This window comes from Phyllostomus discolor, chromosome 7 (assembly GCF_004126475.2).
Source record: "Phyllostomus discolor isolate MPI-MPIP mPhyDis1 chromosome 7, mPhyDis1.pri.v3, whole genome shotgun sequence".
Lineage (NCBI taxonomy): Eukaryota > Metazoa > Chordata > Mammalia > Chiroptera > Phyllostomidae > Phyllostomus > Phyllostomus discolor.
Window position 1 is genome coordinate 28947111 of NC_040909.2, and position 25408 is coordinate 28972518.

Below are 25408 nucleotides of genomic sequence, written 5' to 3' on the forward strand. Positions count from 1 at the left end.
CTGTTTGAGCCATCTCTCTCTCTCTCTCTTTTTTTTTTTTGGTCTGGTCACTCTTATTACAGTGAGGGGCAGAGCCTTAGGTGTTCACCAGGGCTGGGCACCCCAGTCCCTAGATTGTGATGTTGTATGTGGGGGCGGGGTAGAGAGGGAACAATGGCGGTTGCTCCATTCTCTGTGGGATCTCAGTTCCTTCTCTAGGATCCTGGGTTGCGTGCTCTGCCCTGCTCCACAATTGCTGCCTGACTGGGTCTGCGAGCTGCCACTTGAGTACTCAGGGTCCACCTGCTGCGATCTTGCATGCCTCAGATGCCTTACGGACCCCCAGATGCTTTATGTGCCCAACTCTCTCTGCTCTCCGCGCCGTGACCCATGCCTGGCTGCTCATCTCCACTCCTCCTACCGGTCTGGAGGAATGGGTCTATTTCAACTTCTTGGCTGTCCAACTTCCATTCAGATAAATTTTCTGTCAGTTCTGGATGTTATTCTGCCTCTAAATTGTTATTGTTCCAATCTTGGTTGTGCATGGAGGTACAGTGCATCCACCTATGCCTCCATCTTGGCCGGAAGTTCGAACCAAGGTTCTTAACAATCAGTGTTCTGCTTGGTGTTGGACGAGGTGTACTCTGCGACTTATGTATCCCATAGCTGTGGTGAAGGCTTCCTTCTCTACCAGCTGGCTGAGGAAAATGCTTCTCCTGGGCCACTGAAAAAGCCTGCAAAAGGAAGATCTAGATTCCCCATAGATGGGCAACAGTACAAGGGGCTGGCAGGGGGAAGTGGGTGCGAGGGAGGCTGAGGGTGGTGGATGGGAGCAGATGCTCTACTGTCTAGCTCTGGAGGCCAGGGCTCACTTTTGTAGTCATAAAAGGTGACCATAAACTTTTTCTTTAAAACTCAAGTGCAGACCCACAGGCCACTTGCAGACTCTATAGATAGATGGTGGTGGGTTTGAGGTCACGGGGTGGAGGGCTCTCTACAAGACTCTGACTTCAAAACACATGCCCTGGGCCAATGGCTGTTGAACTGATCCTTGCTCTCCTGTTATCTGGCTACTTTCAGATGCTATTGTTACAGAGCAACAAGGGGAAGGTGGGGCCGGGATGATATACTATTACCCAAAGGAAACCCCCCAGGTTTGTTATGTCCTCCACCAGAGGAAAGACATCTCTCAATGCCAGAGATTTGTGAAAAGGAAAGGAAATGTTTATTTAATGCTATACAAACTTAGAGTAGTGACTTAATGTCTTCATCAAAATCCCAAAGCCCCTTAAAACACCCACAAACACACAGTCCTTCCTCCCCCCTTTGCCCAGTCTGGGGTATCATATCTCAGGAAAAGAAATAGAAGTCTGTGGCTCAGGCAGCCCCTGGTTCTTCTCAGTACTCTGTCTCGGCTGGTAGGTCTCCCTCGGTTCATGGCACCATCAGCTGTGTCCCGGGATCTCTGCTAAAGCCGGGTGGTGGTTCCCCCTTGTAAAGCTGCGGGGTCCCCACTCTGGCAAAGCTGAGTGGCTCTCTCTCCACTGCCCCAGCCGTGTGGTCCTCTCTGCACAAGGGCCACGGGAGTCTCCACTCTGCCAAAACCGCATGGTTCTCCTACATGTCCACAGCTGCGTGGCTCTCTCTGCAGAATAGCCGTGGGAGTCTCCACTCTCACATCCTTCCAGCCCTTTACTGGGCTGCCATCCCGAGTCTGGGCAGGCGTGGTCCCATGTCATGGAGCCAATCTTCTCCAAGCTCCCATGAAGGTGCTGTAACTTGGGGGACCGGCCCCCCACTTATGTCTTGGTGGGGAATTTACTTCCATTCCCCTGGCTCAGAGCATGGCCACAGCTATTTAACATATCTATGAAACGAGTTAAAGGTTATAGATATGTTAAATGACCACACCAGAGGTTAGCTGCAAAAGCTGTTGCTATGTGAAACAGCTCTCAAAGGCCCTACTCCATTTGTCCCTTCCTCCAACCCACACCTGTGGAGGGGTGGTAAGGACATCCTAATATTTCCTGGACATCCTGAGTTCTGGACCCCATTTCAAATCCCTATTTGGGGTCCCCCTCTTGGCTGCACCCTGTTACACTATGATTCCAAGATTATGTTCTCCAAGTAATAATTGCTAATTTCTCTTGCCAAGATAACAGCTGCTTCCCATCACTTTATCAGCACACTTGACACATCTGTAAGTTCATTAAAATCTTTCAAATGTTGACACTACTACAGATGTCCCCTATTTCCCCCCTTAACCTTCCTCCACCAAGACCCACCCTGGCCTTTAACACATTCTGATCTGCATTGATGGGCTAGTCATTAAAACCTTTGTAAAATTAAAAAAATATATTTATTGATTTTAGAGAGAAACAAAACACAACATCAGTTTCTTGTATGTGCCCTGACCATGGATCAAACCCACAACCGTGGCTTATCAGAACCAAGTGAGCTACCTGCCCAGGGCTCTCAGTAAAATCTTTAATAGAATGTAGCTAATTAAAGAGTTAAGGCATACAGTATTCTGAATTTCAAAATTAAGTAAGCCTAAGTCCCTAAGTACAGTATGGGTCATACTAACTAATTTTAAGTTTTGGTTATTCTTGACTTTATATGTTCACATGAATTTTAGAATCAGTTTGAATACTATGGCAAGTCCTGTTGAGATTTTAAAAATAGGGTTGAATTCTTTACAATATTAAGTCTTCTCATTCATAACCAGAATATTGTTCTCTATTATTTTTTAATGTCCTATAAAATTTTATTTTCTCCATTAGGAAATGTTAGACCTTTTTCCAGGCAACGTTTTTAAAAAATTGCTATTGTGAGTGGATTCCATTTTCTTCCCATAAAATTTCTCAATTAAATATTGCTATTATGTCTTTGTATATTAATTCTGTATTCAGTCAGTCACTTTTTTGAACTTTCTTCACTGGTTCTGATAGGTTGTCAGTTAATTTGTCTTTGATCATCTAGGTAGAGCATCTTATAAATATTAAGATTTATTCTCACTTTCCAATATATGTATATCTCATTACTTTTTGTGTGTCTTATTGCACTGGCTGGGACCTCCAAGAACATTGCTGAACAGAATTAGTAAAGGGTGTTTCTGTTTGATCCCCGAGAAGAATGTGTTTAATATTTTACCCTTGTGTATGACGTCTGCTTATCTTTTAACAAGTTCAGGAATCTGTAGGTTGATAGGTTATTTATGTTTCTAGTAAAAAAATAGTATGGAAACCAAGACTTACTCCAGTTTAAAATGATTCCTCTCGAGGAAGTTACCTGTCTTACTTTGGTATCCAGGAAGATTAGAGCGAACCCGTGTGTGACAACCACACATCATATAGGCTGCTTGCTTGTCTATGTCACACTGGCATCATTCCTTCCCAACCCTGCACCTGTGTGGATTTGTATCTTTCTAGATATTTCCCCCTAAATCATTTTACTGCATGAATCTCCTGTCAATTTCCACAAATCTTTAATAGAATGAGATGGCAGGTAAATAAAAACTTAAGATGTGTCTACATTTGGATTTAAAATTAAGAATGAGAGAAATAGGATACAGGCAGGAAGATATTATGAGACCTTTTCAACAACAAACTCATTAGTTATCATGAGCTCACGTGGAGACCTAACACTATGCTTAATAAGTCTCTTGGGTGGCCATATGAATCAAGTCTCAGACACCATCTGGAGTTAAAATGAATTCTGTGGGACCTCAGGAATCTGGTCCAGAGTAAATCCAGCAGTTAAATGAGGCCTGCTTATACTTAACATTGTTAAGCTTAATTGCTTGTCATAAGTAGCCATTGGTAAACACATTTTAATTTCATACAATGAAGAGAATTCAGGAGCCATTAACATTTTCAGCAATAGGTACTTAATAAAAGTGTGTTGAATGTACTGCTCCAGGCCATTTCAAATCCTTTTTAGAAGGCATCATGAAAAAGTGATTATACATATCTCATAGTTGAGGGATCAAACTAAAAAGTAAATATTTCTCTCAATGAAAGTGTAAATAAGACCCATACTTTATGATTTTATTGTCTTTGGCAGGCCTTGTACTATGACATCTGTGTTTCTGTCGTTTAAACAGAAAGCTCCCTTCCCTCTCTTTTAGGACTCTGAGGGCAGAAGACTGACAGAACAGGACCTCAGGACACACATGGGTCATGCTATCCACACAGGCTGCACCGCTGTTCCCAATACAGTTGCTACTGCCCCACAGCTGTGTGTTCACAAAGACAGGTTTTTAGCTGAATTAGATATATGAACATAGATAATGTGAAAAGTTGATCTTAAGATAACTTGAAAAACATGTAGTAAAAAGAGGAATAAAATCCACAAATCACAAAGATTTTGCTAATATGCAAACTGTGAGTCCATCTAAATGTGGCATATCCAATCTGCTTAACTGATTTATTATGGTGATATTTTAAAAAATGCCATTGAAGGACAAATGACACACTTTTGCTCTTGACAAAGGTGGCAAGTATGATATTATTGTGGCTTAGAAAGCAAAATATAATTCCTGGGTGTATTATTGTTCTGGCTCATCCAAGTTAAAAACATATGTGTTCTTCCGTGTCCAGTGAGGTCAGGCAAATGTGACAGAAGGTGAGCTGGGGAGACACACATCTTCATCATACAAATTCTCGGGTAGCTCCTCTTCATCTCCGTCAGGGAAGTATGTGGGGAATGGTAGATTTTTACCGAAATCCTTATATGCAGGTAGTTTAGAATCTCTGATCTGGGGGAAGGAAGCAAAGATCTTATTAAAAGTGCTACCAATTAAATTATTTAAAGATAACCTGTTTTACTTATTATTCATAATCAAGGAATATTGGTTCTTATATTTTCTAATGTGAATAATGCAACTGTTACAATGTAAAAGGAACTCAATGTTTTCTTTTTACTTATAAATTAATCCAATGATAGAAATATAATCTTCTAAGTTAATCAGCTACCTCCTAAGAAAATTACTGATTATTAATTTATATGTTATCCATAACTTATAAATCTTTAGAGTGGCCCAACAGGACAACCTATTAATTACTAGTTAAATAAGTTATATCCAATTGACTTTTCAAATATAAAGATCTGATATAAACTACCTAAATACCTAAAAGGTATTACTATCTACTTCTCAATTATGATTTTCTATTCATATTATCTATTTTTATTTTAGACCACAGATTTTTTAGCTGAAATTAAAAATAGTTTACCTAGTATTTTTATTAGTCTTAATTCTAAAGCACATAATCAAAAATATCATTAAGGAAATTAGTTTACATTTAATAAGTAGCATTCTCATTTAAAAGCTAAGAACAGAATGGTATTCAGAAAAAAAACCTCGTAAGTTTATATCTCTATTAACTCTTTGTATTCTAAAATATTCTATTTGTGAATTCATAACCAAGGAATAGTCCAGATATTGATACAATCTAAAAGGCTAGGTTTTATTTTTGGAAAATATCTTTGGGCTCTTTAAAGCTTCTGACTTATTCTATCTACAGCAGGGGTGTCAAACTCATTTTCACTGGGGGCCACATCAGCCTCATGGTTGCCTTCAAAGGGCCGAATGTAATTTTAGGACTGTGTAAATGTAACTACTCCTTAACAGTTAAGCGAGAGCTTGGCACTGCCGCCCTGTAGAAACAAGGTGCCGTGCCGGATAAAACAAGGTGGAGGGCCAGATTTGGCCTTGTATTTGCCACATGTGTTCTACAGTCTTCAGAGAGGAGTAAAAAAGTTACATATGATTAATTATATACAGAATAAAATAAGTCATAATCATTTTGGGAATAATCATTTTGGCTGAAATAAGTACACAGCTGCTAGGAATAGCTAAGTACAGAAAAACGTATCTATTTTAATTTCTCTCATTAAAACTATTCCAAAAAACTATTGGTAAGTTTCCCAGAAAAAAAAACAACAACTTATTTTTTCCCCAACTAATCTTGGGCTGAACTTTAACTTGGGAAAAAAAAAAGTCATATTCTTAGCAATTTAAACTGTGTCAGAATTTAGAACTGAAAATAAAACTGAATAAACATTAAAACCAACAATAAAATTTCCTGTGCTAATTTGATAAATGTAAACATTTGCTCCTAAATGACCTAAACAGTGAATTCTCAGTTACTTTTATATTTTTCTAAACTTACCATATCTGAGGAACATTTCAGACCAATGCACTGCTTAAATACTCCAGCTGTCTAAGTGCTACTGTGCTGTATGTAGTTCATGGATTTGAGACACAAGTCATGACCGTGTCTCTAGAACGGGGGTCAAAGTGTGCAGCCTGCCTCACAGTGTGAAAGACTCATGGTTGTGTATGCACTTAACTGCACCCCAGTGTCCCCAGACCCCTCAGCTATCTGCCTCATTCTTTATATGTGTATGTGTGTTGGCAAATCAGTTCAAATCCTTGAGGAAAGGTGGAGGTTAGGACACACACAAAAACAAGCACACTTGAAAATCAACTTAAATTAGAAATTAGGATATAGCAGTGAGCACACACGGCATAAGCTACATTATGCTGTGAACAGTTTCTTTACCCCTCTTGATACCCTTAGTGAATCAGAGTAACAACAAAAGCTTACTACAGTAGTTAAACAGGTCGGTCATTCCTAGGACTATGGCTACTAATTTTAGAATTACAAAAACATGTTATTGGTGGCCCCCACTCTGAGAGGGCAAAAGCTCCTGTGGGGTGAGTGGACGTTGAAGAGGCTGCCTGTCCTGCAGGAAGTGCCTCCTTCTCCCTGGGCATGGGACTCCTCACCTGCTGTGCAATCAGCCGCCTGGAGGAATGGGGAAAGTGGGCTGGATGACTGCAAAAGGTGTGCCTGACTTTTATCGTTTAAAATGCAAGCCCACGGAGGGGGGACTGGGATTGGGAGTAAAAAGGAGAAAACTGTATTTGAACAATGATTAAAATAAATAAATAAATAAAAAATAAATAAAACACAAGCCCACAAAATACCCCATTCAAACCTACACCTTAATGCTTGGGGGCAGACATTTAAGGTTACAAAACAGAAGCTGTTTAGGTACCATAATTCAAAGACTTTTCTTCCAAGATGAGTATTTTTTTTAACCAAAATATGTTTGATGAAAATATATTAACAGTTCAAAGTGGACTAGACATTTTTCTGCTGCTATAGTTTTTAAAACATATTTGGACTCCCCGTTGGCCTGGCCTCTGGGGCACCTTCTGACTGCCTTCAGCGACAGCAGGCGATCATCCAGTAAGAGAGCTGATCCAGTTTTTGAAAGCAATCTTTCATTAAAGTGGATGAAAAGCTGAGTAATAAATGTTATTGATTATAAACTGTTCATAACAGCCAGATCAGAAAATCACTGCATATAGTATGGTTTTTCAAGCCAGCTGATCGATTCACCCTGCTGGTGTCAACACTTGAGGTGGTGCCTGAGAAGCCGCAGCAGCGGCAGCAAGGCCAGCAGAACGCCCGCCGAGACTCGTGTGCAGTAAGTGGGTACGCACAGGGTTCTGCAGGCGGCTGGCAGGGCAGTAATATGGGTGTGACAATTTATAGCTCCAATTTGAACAGTTCACCCACAATGTCATATGGTGTGCTTGAGTGTGGTATAGTTATGTTACAGGTTATATGCTTATGATTTTGTAATAAATGATTTTGTGATAAAAAAGGGGTGTTACTTGTGCGGACCCTGTAAAGCTCTGACAACACAAAAAATTCTCCTGCTATCCAGGACAGTTGTATTCTGGAAAGTGATCACTTTCCTTTTTTCTGTTCTATCAGGCTGTGATATGCATAACATGCAATAAACCTGGAGAGTGGAGGTAGGAATACACTGCATTTTGAAGCCCAAATGTTTTATGAGGAGAAGCACGATGACAACCTGCTGGCTTCAACGGCCTGTCCTTATAGTCAGTCAGAGAATGGGTCACTTGGAGACTGGAAACCAACTTAAGCCTAAACACCTGCCATCTTTAAAAAAAAAAAAGATCTTGCTAATATTCATCAAATACATTTTTTAAAGTAAAATGAGAATAATCTAGTCAAAAAATAGTGGCAGCAAAGGAACTTTAATTACTGTAAGATTAAAACAAATATTGTACCTTATGCTAATAATAGAACCTGCTTTAAGAAATAAAAAACATACATAGAAAGAGACCCAATATGAAAAGTCTCAGGTTTAGCCCTGGCTGGTGTGGCTCAGTGGACTGAGGACCAGCCTGTGAACCAAGGGGTCACTGGTTTGACTTTGAGTCAGGGCACATGCCTGGGTTGTGGGCCAGGGCCCAGTAAGGGGTGCTCAGGAGGCAGCCACACATTGATGTTTTTCTCCCTCTCCCCGCCCAAAGAAATAAAATCTTAAAAAATAAAGCTCAGGTTTAAGTTTCAACCTATTTTATGTTGTTATTGTTGGGAAATTAATAAAGAATATATTTCTAGGAATAGCTATTACTACTTCTATTATTATACAAATTTATTCTCCGAATGATTGATTCAAAATTCAAGTGATTTTTTTACTTTGTATTACATCACTTTAAGCCTAGGCAGAGTATGTAATTTGTATTTTATTTGATAGAAACAAGTCTCTGACAGCACAAGTTCTTCACATCTATCCTGTGCAACATGTTTGTTTTCTTCTTTTTACTTTGTTTTTGAACATAAAAATGAACATGCATGTTCTCAGGAAAAATACTTAAAAGTACAATCAAAGCAATGGTGGTAATAACAATAACAGGATTTCTCCTTAAAGTGTCTACCTTCAATCACCTTTCTTCTTGACTTTCTCATTTAATTTCCACTTCCTGCATTACTCATATTTTGGCAACAGTATCCTAATCTCCTTTCCATATGTCTAAAGAGCCTCTGCTTACTGGCCCTACCCTTTTTGCAGGCTCATCATTTTATAGACATATACTATAGGTTATTTTGTGCAATTTTTTAACTCAGGCTAAAAAGCAAAAAAAAAAAAAAACCCCAAAAAACAAAAAACAAAAACCCCAACACCCACCCCCCAAAACCAAAACCAAAAAAACCATAAAAAACAATAACAGAGAACTCATGGAAAAACAGCCACTAATTTTCAAGCTACATTATTTATAGGTTAGAGGAGAATTTTATTCACATCCACATACATGAACAATGGAAAATAAAGACAGTGAAACATACCTTTACTAAGCAATTTCTATGTCCAGGTACAGAGCCATTTACGTAGATTATATTGTGTTTTGTGTTTATTCTCCAAATCTAAAGCAAGAAATAAAATCAAACTTTAAAAGTTAAAATTTGAGAATATATAACACAGTTCATGCATTCTCTACCCCTCAATAACTGTAAAATCTATTAGAATCAATCATTAAATTGAACAAACAATAATTAAACAGACACACATTAAATACATACTCTTGTGTCTTTGCATTTAGGCATTAATTTAATTGCTCTTAAAAAGAGCCACTTCAGAAACTTACTTTCAGTCCAAATTCTGTCCTATCGATGTTTCCCATTTGTCCAGGCATTTTAGTTCCAGGCCAGACTCTGGCAACATCCTGAATGAGAGAACTGAAATTAGCACTTTTAAGTACTCTCAAACAGTTCTGATCAAAACAAAACGTAAACAAGATAGGAGTTATCAAAATATTTCATCTTCCCTCCATTCTGCTAGGGCCCAGTAAAGAATTAAATACAGATTTAGGCACATTCACCCCAGTAAAAGTAATCTAAGATTAGAGCAACAAAATAAATACAGACTAAGAACAGATTTAGGGGAAAAACTCAATTAACAAGCGAGCAGCAGCTGTGCTAATACTGGCTGAGAACGTTAAAGGACATACAAACACGTCACACCACCAAAGCAGCAATGAACTGCCTGGCCCGCCTGCACTAACCTGCGCTGATGGACTTAATGGGCCCCATCCACACGACTGAAATGCTGCTGAAATGGCCCGACTCCCCACCCTCATTATTGTTGTCCCCCCCAGCACCAGGGCGATTAAAGGACAGGGTTACCAGAATACTGAGTTTGTTTCTCCAGTCCTGGTTGTCTCTGACTCGCATAAATCAAACAGCTTCCACACAGTCTGATTCTGGCTTTGATAACGAATAATAATTTTACATCTAAAGAAGCAAATCTGAATTACATCTAAAATCAGAAAGGCCCTCATAATACTTGAATTCAAAAACTTTTGCATCGCTACTCTCACAATAACAGGCAAACGTCCAGTGAAGTAGCTCATATTAGGAGATAATCCATAGCTTATAAGATAATTCTGAATATTACAGATAGAGTATCACTCTTATTGATTCTATATCACAGCAAAGTTTAATATGCTCTGTGATAAGCCCCTTGCTTAACATTACTAAAAAAAGACTCTGCCCTCCCCAATAAATTCACTCATTAAAATCATACCCCAATTCTTAGGATTTTAAAGGCATTTACTAGTTAATCCTTACTGAAAAGATTGTTTACAAACACACAACAGTATATTTCATAACAAATAACTAACTTGAATTATAAGAATGGGTTCTTCTACATGCCTGATTTTCAAAAGAACTTTATTGATAAAATACACATAACACATATTTCACCCTTTTAAAGGGTACACTTTAATGTTTTTAGTATATTCAGAAAGCTGTGTATTACCACAATCAGCTTTAGAACATTTTCCCACATCCTTGTCAACATTTATTATTGTCTGCCTTTTTAATTATAGACATCTCACTGTGGTTTTGATTTACATTTCTGTAATGGCTAAATATGTTAAGCATCTTTTCATGTGCTTATTGGACATTTGTATATCTTTTTTTGGGAAGCAAAGTCCTTTGCCTACATTTAATTGGGTTATTTTTTACTACTGAGTTGTACAAGTTCCTCCTTTTTGTTTCCTTGATGGAACTGTGAGCAGCACAAAGTTTAAAGTTTTGATGAAGTCTAATTTATCTACATCTTCTTTTGTTACTTGTATTTTTGGTGTCATACATAAAGTTTTGCCATACCAAGGGTCATAAAGATTTATTCCTACATTTTCTAAAAAGAGGTCTTAAGCTCTAAAGTTTACATTTATGATCTACCTCATTTTATAACTTTTTATTTTGTGTAATTTTATATTTATAAAAAATTGCGAAAGTAACACAAAAAGCTCCCGTACTCTTTACCCCCAAGTAGCGATCGTTTACACGTCGCCCGTTTGCTTCACCATTCGCTCTCCCTACGTACCACAGCCCCTCCGTCAGCTAGAATGTGGCAGCAGACGTGTTGTTCCTCTGCCTGTAAGTATTTCAGGGTCTATTTCCTAAGAAGTAGGATATTGTCTTACATAACCACAGTACAATTTTAGAACTCAGAAAAATTAAAACATTATCATGTAATCCATAGTCCACATTCTAATTTTGTCAAGTGCCCCAATAAGTTCTTCGTAACTATTTCCCCCCAAGTCCAGGACCCACTTCAGAATCACACATTGCACTTGTCCTGTCTCTTTAGTCCCCTTAGATCTGGAGCAGCCGCTGCATTTCATGACCTTGACAAAATGTCAGGTCATGTCAAAACTTGACAGTTTTGAAGGCTACAATCCAGCTATTTTGTAGAATATCACTTGCTTTGGGCTTGTCTGATGTTTCCCTGTGATTAGATGCATTTTCAATAGGAATCACTACAGAAGTGACATGTTTTTATTTCCTGGAGTCCGACCAGGAGGCACATGGTGGTGTTGGTTTGTTCAGTTAGGGGACATGTGTAACACTGGCCAGGTAGTTCAGGATGTGCTCACTAGGTTAATCCACTCTATGGTTAACACTTTTCCCTTTGTAAGTAAGAGGCAATTTGCTTTGGGGCTTTGTAAATAACTAGTCTCCATCAAGTTTTCACCACTTGCTTTGGCATTCATTGATAATTGCTGTCTGAATCAATTATTCCTATGATGCTGTCAAAGTGAAATTCTAGCTCCACCATTCCTTCCACATTTGTCAGCTGAGATTATACTGTAAGGAAAAGCAGTCTCTTTCCTCCCATTTGTGTATTAACCTATCCATTTTATTTATTTGTCTCAGTGTGAACTCATCAATTGATTCTAAGTTTATTTCATTTTGTAAGTTTTCAGATCCAACGGTCCTCCCAATTTTTGCAAGTGGGAGCTACTTTTAGCTGGGCCCCGGGTCCTTTTCATGTGCCATCATTTTTTAAGCACTGCCTTGATTTCTTGAACAAGCTGGTTTGTGTTCATCTTGTATTCTTCCTACCCCATGCATGAGATCAGTCATTTCTCCATTTGTCCAACAAGCCCCAGGTCCTTTTAGCGGGGAATGGTGCTTAGAAAGCAAGATCTCAGCTCCAGGTGTGCTCATTGCTATGGAATATCCTTGCTTTTAGGTCCCTTCAGCAGCTAAAACATAAATGTATATACACCCATATACATATCTGAATATCTGAATTTGTTTCTTTCTTTACATAAACATATAGTAAATATATACTGATACCTATCAAGACTATAGGGTTCATTTTAATTTCCTTCCTTCCCATAACTTAACACCCTTCTCTAACAGTCAGAAACTTGACTCCCATTATCCATACATTTACCTACCTACCCAATCCTACAATTAAATGGCATTACCTAATGCCACTGCAAATATACAAGATTAGGATTCAACACTTGTGCACTGTACATTTTAAATTTACACTCAGGGTATAGAGCCAAATACTGTGTTAGAAAGTTACTTGAGTTACTCCCCACCTCTTTGGTGAGGCGATGCTATTCATTGGAAACAGGTGGGTTCATCTGTGAATTATATTCCATTGTGGATCCTCCCCCTTTCATTTTATTTTGAATATATAAAACATTAACATGGTTCCAAGTATAAGAAGTATATCCAGAGAAGTGTCACTCTTGCCACTTCCTAGCCCTTCCATACTGGTCCCACCCACTTCTTGTAGGTAACACATCTCATTAGTTTCTGGATTATCTTTTTGGTCCTTTTTACCTGCAAAAATAAGCAGGTAACGTGCATTTCCTTATATCCTGGAAATCACTCCATCATTTAAAAAAAAGGTTCTCATTCTTTTTTTAGCTGCATAGTATTCTTGATTAGATGTACAATTCCATACATTATTCATCCAAATTCCCAGGTATGGGCATTTACACTTGTAATTACAAAGCAAGTTGCAATGACTAATTTTGTGAAAACGTATTTTTATATTTTGGGGAGAATATCTTTAGGGTAGAGTCCTGGAAGGAGGACTGCTGTGTAGTTCTGTTAGATATTGCCACATTCTCCTCCATAAAGGATGCACTACTTTGTGTTCCCACCAGCAATGGATGAGAGTGTCCCTTTCCCTATGTTCTTACTAATAGAGGTAAAAATCAAAGAGCTTCATAACACAATCTGCTACAGAAGAAATGAGCAACTCCAGAGTACCTTTAATCTGTATTCCTCTTATGAAAGAAGTAGAAATACTTCCAGTTAACCATACATATACATATACATCAAGCTTTAGAGATTAGACTTGCATTACTCTGATGCTCCAAAGAACCACCCGCAGCCCCTACCCTGTCACTTTATGCTGTATCTCTGGGAAAGGAGAACTGAATTAGCAATACAAAAGTCCTTCTCCATTTCCTATGTACTTATGGTCTATTTCTCCATTTCTTCTCTACCACTTTTCTCTTGCACCATTATACTGTCCTTGATGATCTTTCCCAACTATCTTTTAAGGAGAAAAAAATCTGTGAAGGAACCAGTAGGGCCAGATGAAAGGGCATTCTAATCCCCGATTTCTTGCAGCTGACTTCAGAATATAGCACAGGAGTCAGAGATGGGAATGAGAAAGTAGGCAGAAAAACATTAACAATACTGACTGTAGATATGTAGGGTATAACTAAATAATTCAAGTTGGCCTCTGGAAAGTAAGTAAGGCCAGGATTCAAAAAAGTGTGACAAGTACTAGGACTCACCTTGAGTCAGATGAACATTATGTGACTTGATCCCAAGCACAGACTAAAGCCTGTACGCACAGAAGTTGAGCATTTAGCCTTAAGAGGTGCATCACTAAGTTGTACTTACACCAGTTGAAATAGCTCCAGGTCTCCTGTGAGTTTTCGTTTGACCATGAGTAGCAGGCTGGCCTTTAAATCCCCATCGTTTCATGACACCTTGAAAACCTTTACCAATGCTGAACAAGGTAAACATTAGAATGTACATGATAAACAGAGCATAAAATACCTCCTTACTCACAGTAACTTAGAGTTTTAACAAAGCCCCTTATCTGTAAATGAATATTCCTTTATCTCCGACCTGGTTTGCACCCCTTCCCGCAAAAATACCAAAATGCACTGGAGAGCAGCTACAAACGATTAATTCAAGATTGTGAGATAAGAACAAGCTAAGTGAAGGGAGTTCAATCACCACAATCCTATGAAGCAACACAGGAAGAGTGGTAAAGTTCTACGAGTTCCAAAGTACTCCCAAGAGATACCTCCTTTTGAGTCTGGGTGGACCTAGCAACTCACTTCTAAGGAATAAACTATGGCAAAAATGATGAGATGCCACCTCTTTCTTGACTGGCTTTGAAGAAAGCCAAATGCCATATTGCAAGCTATTCTACAGACAGTCAAGAGGCAAGGATGTCTTCAGCCAACAAGTGTGGACCTGAGGCTTGGCAGAGCCATGTTGGTAAGCTTGGACACAACTCTCCCACATTGAACCTTGAGATGACTGCAGCCTGGACTGACGCTGTGGTTGCAGCTTGTGAGATACCCTCGGCCAGAGGAACTCAGCTAATTTCCCTGGGATTCCTGCCCACAGAAACTGAGAGGTAATAAATATTTGTTGCTTTAAGCTGTATGGTTTGGGGTGTCCAACTTTTCATGGTTCTGGGCCACACTGGAAGAAGAAGAGTTTCCTTGGGCCACACATTAAATACACAAACACTAATGAAAACTGATAAGCAAAAAAAAAAGTTTTAAGTAAATTTATGATTTGATGTTGGGCCGCATTCATAGCCATCCTGGGCTGCGTGCGGCCACAGGCTGGACACCCCTGGTAGGGTGATGTGTTAGGCAGCACTAGAGAACTAACCCGACAAGACACTAAATAAATCAATCATGCCCTAACTGCTGAATGGTTTACTATTAGAAGATACCAGATGGATATTGGTTTCACAGGTTGAGGGGGAATCTAATGAAAAAATAAAATCAGAGCAATAATTTCTTGAAGTGTAATATTTCATTTTTTTAAACAAAGCCATTGTACTTTCAAAGTCTTCTAACTAGAGAAACATTCTGCCATGGAGATGCAAAGTGAACAATACTAAGATTCAAAGCATTATTAAGCCTGTCTGATTGTCAAATGTATCATTACAAATGATACAATGAAAAGGATACAATAAATTTTAAGCTGTACTGGACATATTTTTATAGAGTCTCAAGATGAACATTTTTTCCAACTTTCATTAGTTAATAGGTCAACATATTTTTAATATTGTGTTTACTAACCCCCTAACAAAGCTCACTATTATTAAATAGACAGTGAATAGTTCAGGCCATTTATAAAAAAGGACCCAAAGCAAAAGATTATGAAAAGTACCTTATTTCCACAAGGACTTTGCTATGCACTTAACAAAGAATTGTCAGAGAGTAATGGATTGAAGTAAGCATACATGTATAATAGTTTGTTTTAGATAAATCAAGAATTCAATATTAACACAGTATGAATGATGTATAGAACCTAACAGCTGAACATTATCAAATCACAAGTCAAAAGTTATTTATATATGAGTAATTTAAATGTAGCTTACACCACTTTCTTCCTATTAATCAACTGGGCAAATTATGTATATATACATAATTTTTTTTGCCTCAAAAACTCAAAATAGTGCTTATTCTTGAGACAAGCTAAAATGAAAGTTTAACATATATTAAAGAAAAAATTGCGCCCTGGCTGGCATAGCTCAGTGGATTGAGCGCGGGCTGGGAACTAAAGTATCCCAGGTTCGATTCCCAGCCAGGGTACATTCCTGGGTTGCAGGCCATAACCCCCAGCAACGGCACATTGATGTTTCGCTCGCTCTCTCTCTCTCTCTCTCTCTCTCTCTCTCTCTCTCTCCTCCCCTTTCCTCTCTAAAAATAAATAAATAAAATCTTTAAAAAGAAAAGAAAAAGAAAAAATTACAAGATTAACATTTAAGAAGAAAAACCATGACAATCAAATATTTACCTGAAATTTTGCTTTAGAAACTTAACAAATATTTCCATTTAACACAGGAGTTGAGAACATATTTGAAAAATAAAAATCTTGGCAATTTAAAAATAAAAAGGCAATGCCTAAAGTCATCCAAACCTATGATACTGCTTGGCAAATAACACTTTAAATAAGAAAGGGGAGGGGACGGGCAACGCTCAATCTAAAATGAACATTTTTAAAAATACCACATTCTAACACTGGCCATTCTTGGTAGAAAGTCTACTGGTGCCTTCTGAGTTTTCTGACTGATTCATCTCTTATGTAAAGAGAGCATAACTGTGTCCCAATAACACACATGCCAGGTAAATTACAGAAGACAACTTAGCTCATTCTGAGAGTAAATGATTATAATATGAACATGGTATCCTGAAAGTGCTAATTATCTGTCAGCTAATTACAGACTGCTTTTAATCTAGCCCTAGAGTACATCATGTTGCTATACTGTGTGCAATGGGAAAGTCTTCAATAAATAACTTCTAAACAAAAGGACAAAACACAAATGACATGACAAATTACTGGCTTAATTCAGATGAAGCGATGGAGAACAGAGTGCACCTGTTGGTCCATGGGTGGTACAGGTATCTATTCTATTGCTTCTCTTGGTTGTCATCCCACTTGAGAACAAAACACAAGAAATGAACTAATCTACACTTAGCATACCCACGCACATTTCAAATTGGTTTTCACAGGTTCGTTTTACTAGAATGATACACGACACACAGCACACATGCTTTGCCCCCCCCCGCCCCCATGCAGGTTTTAGTTAATGACAGAAGAAAAAAAAATCAAATCAAGGAAAATTCAAATTAGAAAGAACACTATGTTAAAAGTTCCAAATTTAGTGAAACATCTGAAAATTCGAAAAACAATGTTTTACCTAGAGCATTTATATTTATTAAAGCAAGAATTCATCAAAAAACTCAGAAAGACCTTTTAAATTTAGGAGACTTCATTGCCCTGTTTCTTGGCCTGTTTCCTTGGTGTACTTTAAATGCATCAATGTATAAATTCTACATGTGTAGAATTACATGTGTAATTCTACAGGAATGTTAATTCTAGTGCCCAACCTAGAGAAGGTAGAGTAATTCCGTTACTGGCATTAGCTGTGTCTTAGAAAAAACATAATTGGTTTTCTTAATTTTGCCCTGTAGTTTCCAAATGTTATATAACAGGCATGCCTTTCATAAAAGTTTAAGCAGATGGTGTTAAAACTAGAGGAGGGACTTAAAAGTATGACTGTAGAATCTTGCAGAAGAGAATGCATAATTTAGTGTTTTCAACCGCATTCTATAAATCTCTAGAGATTGCTGTCATGTGAAATTCACTCCCTTGCCATATTGTGACAAATGCCCAAATGTCTACCAGCAGACACACAGGTTTTTATACAAACCCATCATTATTTCCCCACTTTGTGGGAAAGCACCTTTGATTTCATGGTTCAGGATACACCTGTATTTGGGGATAAACCAAAATGACCACGAGGTGAGGTATGCTCTCAAATGCCTCCATTCTGAGTCCTCTGAGAACATCCTCCACAATTCTCATCACTGAGTCGCCCTTGCCACTGGCTTCCTCTACCTTCTCTCTCCTTTGTAGTCATTCCTCTTCTTCTTCTTTCTCCTTTCTCGGGAAGCAAACTGCTCCTCCCTGTCATCCATTACCTGTGATCGATTTTTCTCTCCAATTGTCTCTGGAACTCCCTCTGCCGCAAACCCCTTAATTGCCAAATCCAAAGCCTTTTATTAAAATACCTTTTTATTATGGAAGTTTTAAAACATATTCAAAAGCTGAGCCCTGGCTGGTGTGGCTCAGTGGACTGAGTGCTAGCCTGAGAACCAAAGGGTCGCCAGTTCGATTCCCAGTCAGGGCACCCACCTGGATTGTGGACCAGGTGCGCAGAAAGGCAACCAAACATTGATGTTTCTCTCCCTGTCTTTCTCTCTCTTTTCCCCTCTCTAAAAATAAATAAAATCTTAAAAAAAAAAACTTAAAAAGAAGAGCAAAAAGACTAGTACAATGAATTTCTATGTATCCACCACTCAGGGTCAAAGAATTTTCAACTCAAAGATAATTTTGTTTCATCGATTTCCCTCTCTTACAACTCCAATGGATTATTTTAAAATAAATTCAATTTATCATATCATTCCATTGATAAATATTTCAATATGGATCTCTAAAAGATAAGGACCCTTTTTAAGAACAAAACCACATTACCATTATCACAATCTAAAAAAATAATCATTCCTTAATATCAAATATCCAGTGTTCAATTTCCTATGGCTCCTTTTAAAAATAGAAGAATTGTCCTCTATTACTCCTTCTTACCGCCTTCTCCCCGCTACCCCAATCATCATTTTCTCCCTGTTTTCCCACTTCCCTGATGCTCTTTGAGGAGTTCCTTTCCCCTTACAGATACATGAAAAGATGATCTCACTATAATTTGAACCAGGGCTTGGCAAACTATAGCCTGTATTGGCCACTTATTTTTCTAAATAAAAATTTTATTATAACACAGTCATGCACACTTTTGTACTTACTGCCTATGGCTGCTTTGGAGCTAGAAATGTAGAGCTGAGTAGTTGCAACAGAGACCATAACGCTCACGAACCTATAGTATTTATTATCTGGCCTTTTGAGAAAAAGTCTGCTGACCCTGAAGCTGGAGTTCCACAAACTTTGCCCTCTGGCAAGAGTTCTGCTCACATGCCATTCTGCAGATGTACAGACCATATGTAACCAGAAGGACCTCAGCAATTCAATCAGTGTTTCAGAAACGGAAACTAAACTTCTCCCTCTCGATTCAACATATCCTCCTCCATGACCACTAGTGTGAAATTCCTATAATAAGCTTATCACACAAGCTGTTTCTTGCTCTAAAAAAACCAAACAGCAATAACAAAAACAAGCAAACTAAACAACCTTAAACCATATATTCCCTAGCAATTTCTTTAGCTTGGGCCATATAAGGCCTTTGATGCCTGGGTCCAGCCTGCCTTGTCAAACACTGCCCACTGCAGATCCAGTCACAGCAGAGTACTCTGTGACCCCTAAATACGCCATGCTTCTGTGCCTTTGCTCATTGCTTCCCTCGGCCTCAGACGCCCTGCCCGCTGCACTGTCCTCCACTATCACCACGAAAAAGAACTGGGGGTATTATGAAATTCTGCATCAGCTGAAAAGTACTTGATCTCTTTATTGAAAAAAAAAAATCAAAATCCATACTGTAAATAGGTTTTTCAATCCAAACCATTTCCAAATTAAGATTGAACTTTCTCTCTTCCGCTGATTTATGCAGTAAAAATTTTAAGTAACTTGTACACAATCTCTCAGAAAACCCGTACCTGAGTACTAAACAGAAGAGAGGACTTTTGACTTCTCTAAGGATGCCCCAAGATCAGGCTATGTTTTTATATTTAATAAACAAAAATGAAGGTGGGGGTGGGAAGGTTAGCACCAGCTTCTCTGGGCAAACACTACAGTGGAACACAGACAGGGAAAGGGAGTCTCATGTCAGTTCCTAGTCAGAACCCAGGCTGGGCTTTATAAAACTGAACCACTGAGAACAGGCTGGAGTAAGATGAAACCTTTGATTATGAAAAAATACTACTGAATGTAAAAGCATAATGTCCAAACCAACAACCTAAACACTGTCTTGTAGCATATACCTTAACACCACTTTGTTATGTTCTCGCTTCAAGCCACTCAAGAAACGTTTAATAATAAAAAAATTCAGTAAAGAAAAATACATGTATATAAAAGGCCCTCCTAGTTATTCATTATCTCCACCAGGTTTCACTTTTAATTTATGATCAGCTAATATGGCATAAACATTTTAGTCTTTAATTAATAGCTCCTCTTCATTTCAACAAACTCACCCAGACATTACCTACCTATATCCCCCTCCACACATTCTAAGGATAAAGCATCTCCACTGAAGCCCTCTGTAAACTCTGGGGGTCAGCTTTTACCCAATTCAGTGCTACTGTCTAAACTCTCTGATCAGTGATGTACAGCCGTTGAGCCCGCGACTAGGTCAGGGTGGGCTTTTCCGACTGCTCTGTGTTCCAGCATATGCAGCGAACAGCCGGTGCAAGATACCTGTAGCGCTGTTGCTCTCTAAGTGCGTTTGGGACAGCGGGACCTGAAATGCAGGTATTCTGTTTCTGACTAAAATCCATACAACTCCCATCGACATCTCGGAACACTGTTATCAACAAGGAGCCGCTAGAAGTGCCCTGCTTACAGCCTCCTGGCATCAAATCTAGCTCACTCAATAGTACAAAGTGCCAAATGCCTGGTGGCTCCTCTGAGTCCTCTATGTAAGGGAGCACATCCTGGCTGTCCTAAATAAACCCCAGACACCACATTTGCTGCCCTGAGTTCAGTATGCTTTTGTGTGTGTGTGTTTTGTCATCTTTTTTCCTGCATTTCCTGCATTTTTCCTGCATTTTTATTGTTATTCAAGTACAGTTGTCTCCATTTTCCCTCCACCACTCCCAGTCATCTCTACTTCCCATCCTTGATCCTACTCCCCTCCAGTTTTGTCTGTGTATCCTCTATACATGTTCTTGAAAACCATTACTCCTTTCTAGAAAAGAAAACTCACATGCCCAATTCTGCAATATTATGATAGGATTTAAGTTTTCTGAAGGTCTTCAACCATATCTTTTCTTCAATCAGAAAACCATATTGCCATGTGCTGTGAATCTGTTGTTATGTATTATCTCTTCATTAATATAGGTAAGAATGAGTTATACCTCTTGGAAAACTGAGGGATTATTTTTTGGAAGAGATTTTTACAGTTGAAAGGAACCTTAGAAACCATTTAGTCCCACACCCTTAAAGATCATAATATCTACATCCTGAGAAGCTAAGTTACTTGACCAAGGTCAAATCCCTGGTAAATGAAAGCATCAAGTGATACTTTCAACCCAGGCCATACTGCCTCTTGAGGAATGGATTACAGCAAAAATATAAAACTGTCCAAAAAATCAGAGAGGCAGGAAGCTACTTCAAGGACACTGTCATTATTCTGTAAATTCTAGATGTAGCAAGTGGTGTGTAATCTTAAAATTACCTAGAGTGCCTTGTAAGGATATATAAAAGACAGTCCACAGTAAGATGGCAAGAACTCAATGTACTGGTGAAGGGATTAGCCAAAGAACATACATGTATAACCATGGACACAGACAGCAGTGTGGTGACAGCCGGAGGGAATGGGGAGCAGGGGCTGGGAGGAGGGGACAAAGGGAAAGAAAACGGGGACATCTGTGATAGTGTCAACAATACAAATAAATAAAAGAAAAGCCACAAATGAATTCCTAATGACTCAATATTTTTTAATCATTTAAAAAGATATTTCCGCCCTGACTGGTGTAGCTCAGTGGGTTGGGCCTTGTCCTGAGAACAGAAAGGCCACTGGTTCCATTCCCAGTGAGGACACACGCCAGGATTGTGGGCCAGGTCCCTGTTTGGGGGCGTGGGAAAGGCAACCAACAGATGTTTCCCTTGCACACTGATGTTTCTCTTCTTCTCTTTCTTTCTCCCCTCCCCTCTCTAAAAGTAAATAAAATTTTTTTAAAAAGATATTTCCTACTGAAGAAAACATAAATTAAAATCTGAAACAAATTAAAAAGTAGTGATATCGATAACAGTGAGAGTAGCCAATGCTCCTAAACATTTATTATGTGACAGGCCTTGAGCTTAGGGCTTTTTGTTTATTAGCTCATGCAGTCTTTGCAACAGGACGATGAAGTAGGTGCTGCACTTGTTCTCATGTTAAAGATGAGGCAACAGAGAGGTTAAGACAGCTAGATTTTCCCCATTAAGCCTTAATTTTACTGACTTCGAGTTACAAAAATTGCTTCTTTGAGAGTTAAACGTGGGGCAATTTTAGATGCCTACTATAAAAAAAATTTTTAAAACAAAACAACAAAATATAACCCTAAAACACGACTCTCCAAACTCTAGCCTTTATCTTGGAACAAGCACACACTTTAACTGATTTAATAGGGATGACTTTTTTTTAAAGAGATGGTTGCCCTCCATGGTTTAATCACTCATTTTGAAAACTGTTTTACTAATGTACTTAAAAATTTACTGCTTTGAATAACTACTAAATAAAATAACCTATTAAAAATGAAATGAAATTGAAAACGTGCAGGAGTGGGCAAGAATTACACCTGAAGGAAGACTCTGATGAGCAATAGGATTTCTGTACACATTTTCGTATCTTATGAAAGAGCCCAAACTAAGTGGATCTCAGAAAATGCGCAAAGGTGCTCTCTCTCGTCATTCAACCTCACCCACGCCTTTCATTCTTCTACCAGGGACAACATTATCAAGGTAAGTGCCTCCTTTTCTGTTTTGAGACAAAAGGGCAATGAGAATTTAAAGGACATTGATAACTTTATCATTATTATTACTATTCAGATTTTATTTATTTATTCTTAGAGAGAGGGGAAGTGTAGGAGAAAAAGAGACACAGAAACATCCATGTGTGAGAGAGAGAAACATTAATCGGTTGCCTCTCACATACGCCCCAACTGAGGACTGAACCCACAACCCAGGCACGTACCTCAACCAGGAATCGAACCAGCGACCTTTTGGTTTGCAGGATGACACCCAATCAACTGAGCCACACTCATCAAGGCAGGATACTGATGATTTTAAAGTAATAAGATTTTGCCAGAAATTGCTATTAGAACAAGAAGATCATGCTTGAAAAACATGGGTTGTTTTAATTAGCCCAGACCTGTAGACAAGATTTCTAGGTTATTCTTCTTCAGGAAGAAAAAAAGCTCCTTTAAGTAGCTGAATGACATGTTTCCTGAGCTCAATCTGGGCTTCAAAATCTAAATTAACTAACTGATTAATTAATTAGTTAATCCATTCATTCATTCCAGAAAACCATAAAAAAAAGTCTCTTCAGGTATGCCACTGTCATGAATTCAAAACTCAGTATGATGCCTTGGTGGGGCAGCGTCCCCTTGGCCACTGTTACGGATACAATTCATCACCACCTGTGTCCTTCGAGTCCTTTGAGACAGAGACCTAACATTTCCCCCTAAACAACGCAGAATGCATTTTTACAGCTTTCTTTTCGTTTACTCTGTTTCATTCTTTCCTGATTTCTTTCATTAAAAAAACAACCCCTAGGAATTATAATAAGTACCTCCTAAACATTTACTAATGTAAAGAAATCAGTTCTGACTGTTTCTAGGAAACAACAGAAAACAATGGGCTAAGCAGACTGTGTTGAAGACAGAATCAAGAGTCAGTTTCCCCCTCACTACTGAGAGAGAGGGTAAGAGAGAAAACATTAACACCTCAATCCCCCATGTATCAGAAGTTACACTGGAACATAATCACCATCCTGGAATAAGAACATAAACCTTAAAAGGGTACTGGGGTGAGGGAGTGCTGGTGGCGATGGTGTGGGGAACATATCATTATACATGCTAGTATTTAAGTTTCACTTTGAATGAATAACATAAAACCGCCATATTTCAAAGACTAGGCTTTATTATCTATTAATAGCATAATAAAATTGTGAAAAATTATTCTGCTAGAATGGTTACATATATATTAGTTGAAAAAAAAAATCTTTCCCATATAACCTAAATTAAATTTGTATTCTCAGACCCTTTAGGTAAAAAACTCATTCTGGTACAAAAGTAAAAATTAAAATAAACTCTGGTAACTATATATTCACCTTACACTCCACAGTGACACAAGTATATTTACTTATTTACATGGAGAATTATGCCCAAATTCAGCACAAGTAAATACAATGTGTCTTTCAATATAAGCAGATTTCCCAATGTAATAATTGAGGAGCATTTAAAAAATTTAAGGAAGTCTTCAAAAAGAAGCTGCTACTTTTGGTCACTGGTCACTTCAAAAACGTCTGACCCTGACTGGTGCAGCTCAGTGGATGGGCGTCATCCTGCAAACCAAAAGGTCACTGGTATGACTCCTGATCAGGGCACAGCCTGGGTTGCAGGCCAGGTCCCCAGTTGGGAGTATGTGGGAGGCAACAGACAGACGTTTCTCTCCCTATCTTTCCTTCTTCCCTCTCTCTAAAAATAAATAAATAAAATTTAAAAGAATAAAATAAAAGTCTGCAGACAATTTCATTCTTGAAGTAGATGGATTCTATTAACATTATTCCCTTAAATTAGGCAGTATTTTTTTTGTTTTAAATTTTCTTACTTAGTTATTTCTAAAGTATGTTAAATCCAGCAATTAAAATTGAAATACTCAAAGCAAGTATAAGTTTTACAATTAAATATAACTATTATAACATGAGAATAATGAAGAATTCAATTAGAGATTAATTTGAGATTTTCTCTTTTCTAATGGAAGGGAGATAATGAAACCAATTACTAAAGAGACCCGTTTTCTATTTCATGCTAACAAAAATGTGAATAATAAATAGGCCAAGTTTTATTGACGATGTTATTTGAAACCAAATTGATTAAATTTATTTGCTTTAAAACAGACATTTCTATGTTATAATTCGAGTAGCGTTAAGGAAAGGACGGTACTAGGATTCTGCCCTAGGTTGAGAAGTGGCGAGCTCTCAGCTATTCTCCAGTCTAGTGGTTAGCAAAGTGTGGTCCCTGGACCCCTAGCTCCACACAACCTGGGAACCTGTTAGAAATGCAGACTCTCGGGTACTACCCCTGATCTGCTGGATCAGAAGATGGGGATGGGGGGGGGTCCTATCTGTCATCTGTGTTTAACAAACTCTCCTGGAGATTCTGAGGCCCACTCAAGTGTAAGAATCAATGCTCCAGTCTGTAAATCCATGTCCTTCATCATCTGACCCTAACCGTGTCATTGCACATTTTTCCCCCTAGTTTCTTCAACTGTAACAGGGTTCATTATCATGAAGATGAAGCCCAGAAGTTTCAAAATTTTAAAATAGGGGTTGGAAACAGAGGGCAAGGTACAGGTTGGCCAAAAAGTTCATTTGTTTTTTTTTTCCTGTAAGATGGCCCTAGTTTCACTTAGTTGTCTTTAACTTCATTCAAAACAATTTTGTTAGACTCTATTGTGACAGCTTTCATATCAGTGTGCATTTTAAAAAATTTATCAAAATTTTAATTGTAGCCACTTTAATATTGAAGATGGAAGAAAATACACATTTTCTGCATATTATGCTTTGTTAATTCAGGAAAGGTAAA

The 25408-nt window shown here is 38.4% G+C and overlaps 1 protein-coding gene across 1 annotated transcript in view; it reads right to left on the reverse strand.

Moving 5' to 3' along the window:
* Positions 1 to 2193: 2193 nt before the first annotated feature.
* Positions 2194 to 25408, reverse strand: part of MRPL3 (mitochondrial ribosomal protein L3) — a 42331-nt gene continuing 19116 nt past the window's right edge. Inside the window, exons 7-10 of the mRNA XM_028518891.2 lie at positions 14040 to 14148; positions 9455 to 9532; positions 9156 to 9233; positions 2194 to 4738 (exon numbers count right to left, since the gene is read on the reverse strand). Coding sequence (XP_028374692.1) covers positions 4586 to 4738; positions 9156 to 9233; positions 9455 to 9532; positions 14040 to 14148 — 418 coding nt within the window. The 3' untranslated portion in view covers positions 2194 to 4585. The remainder of the gene's footprint in view (positions 4739 to 9155; positions 9234 to 9454; positions 9533 to 14039; positions 14149 to 25408) is intronic.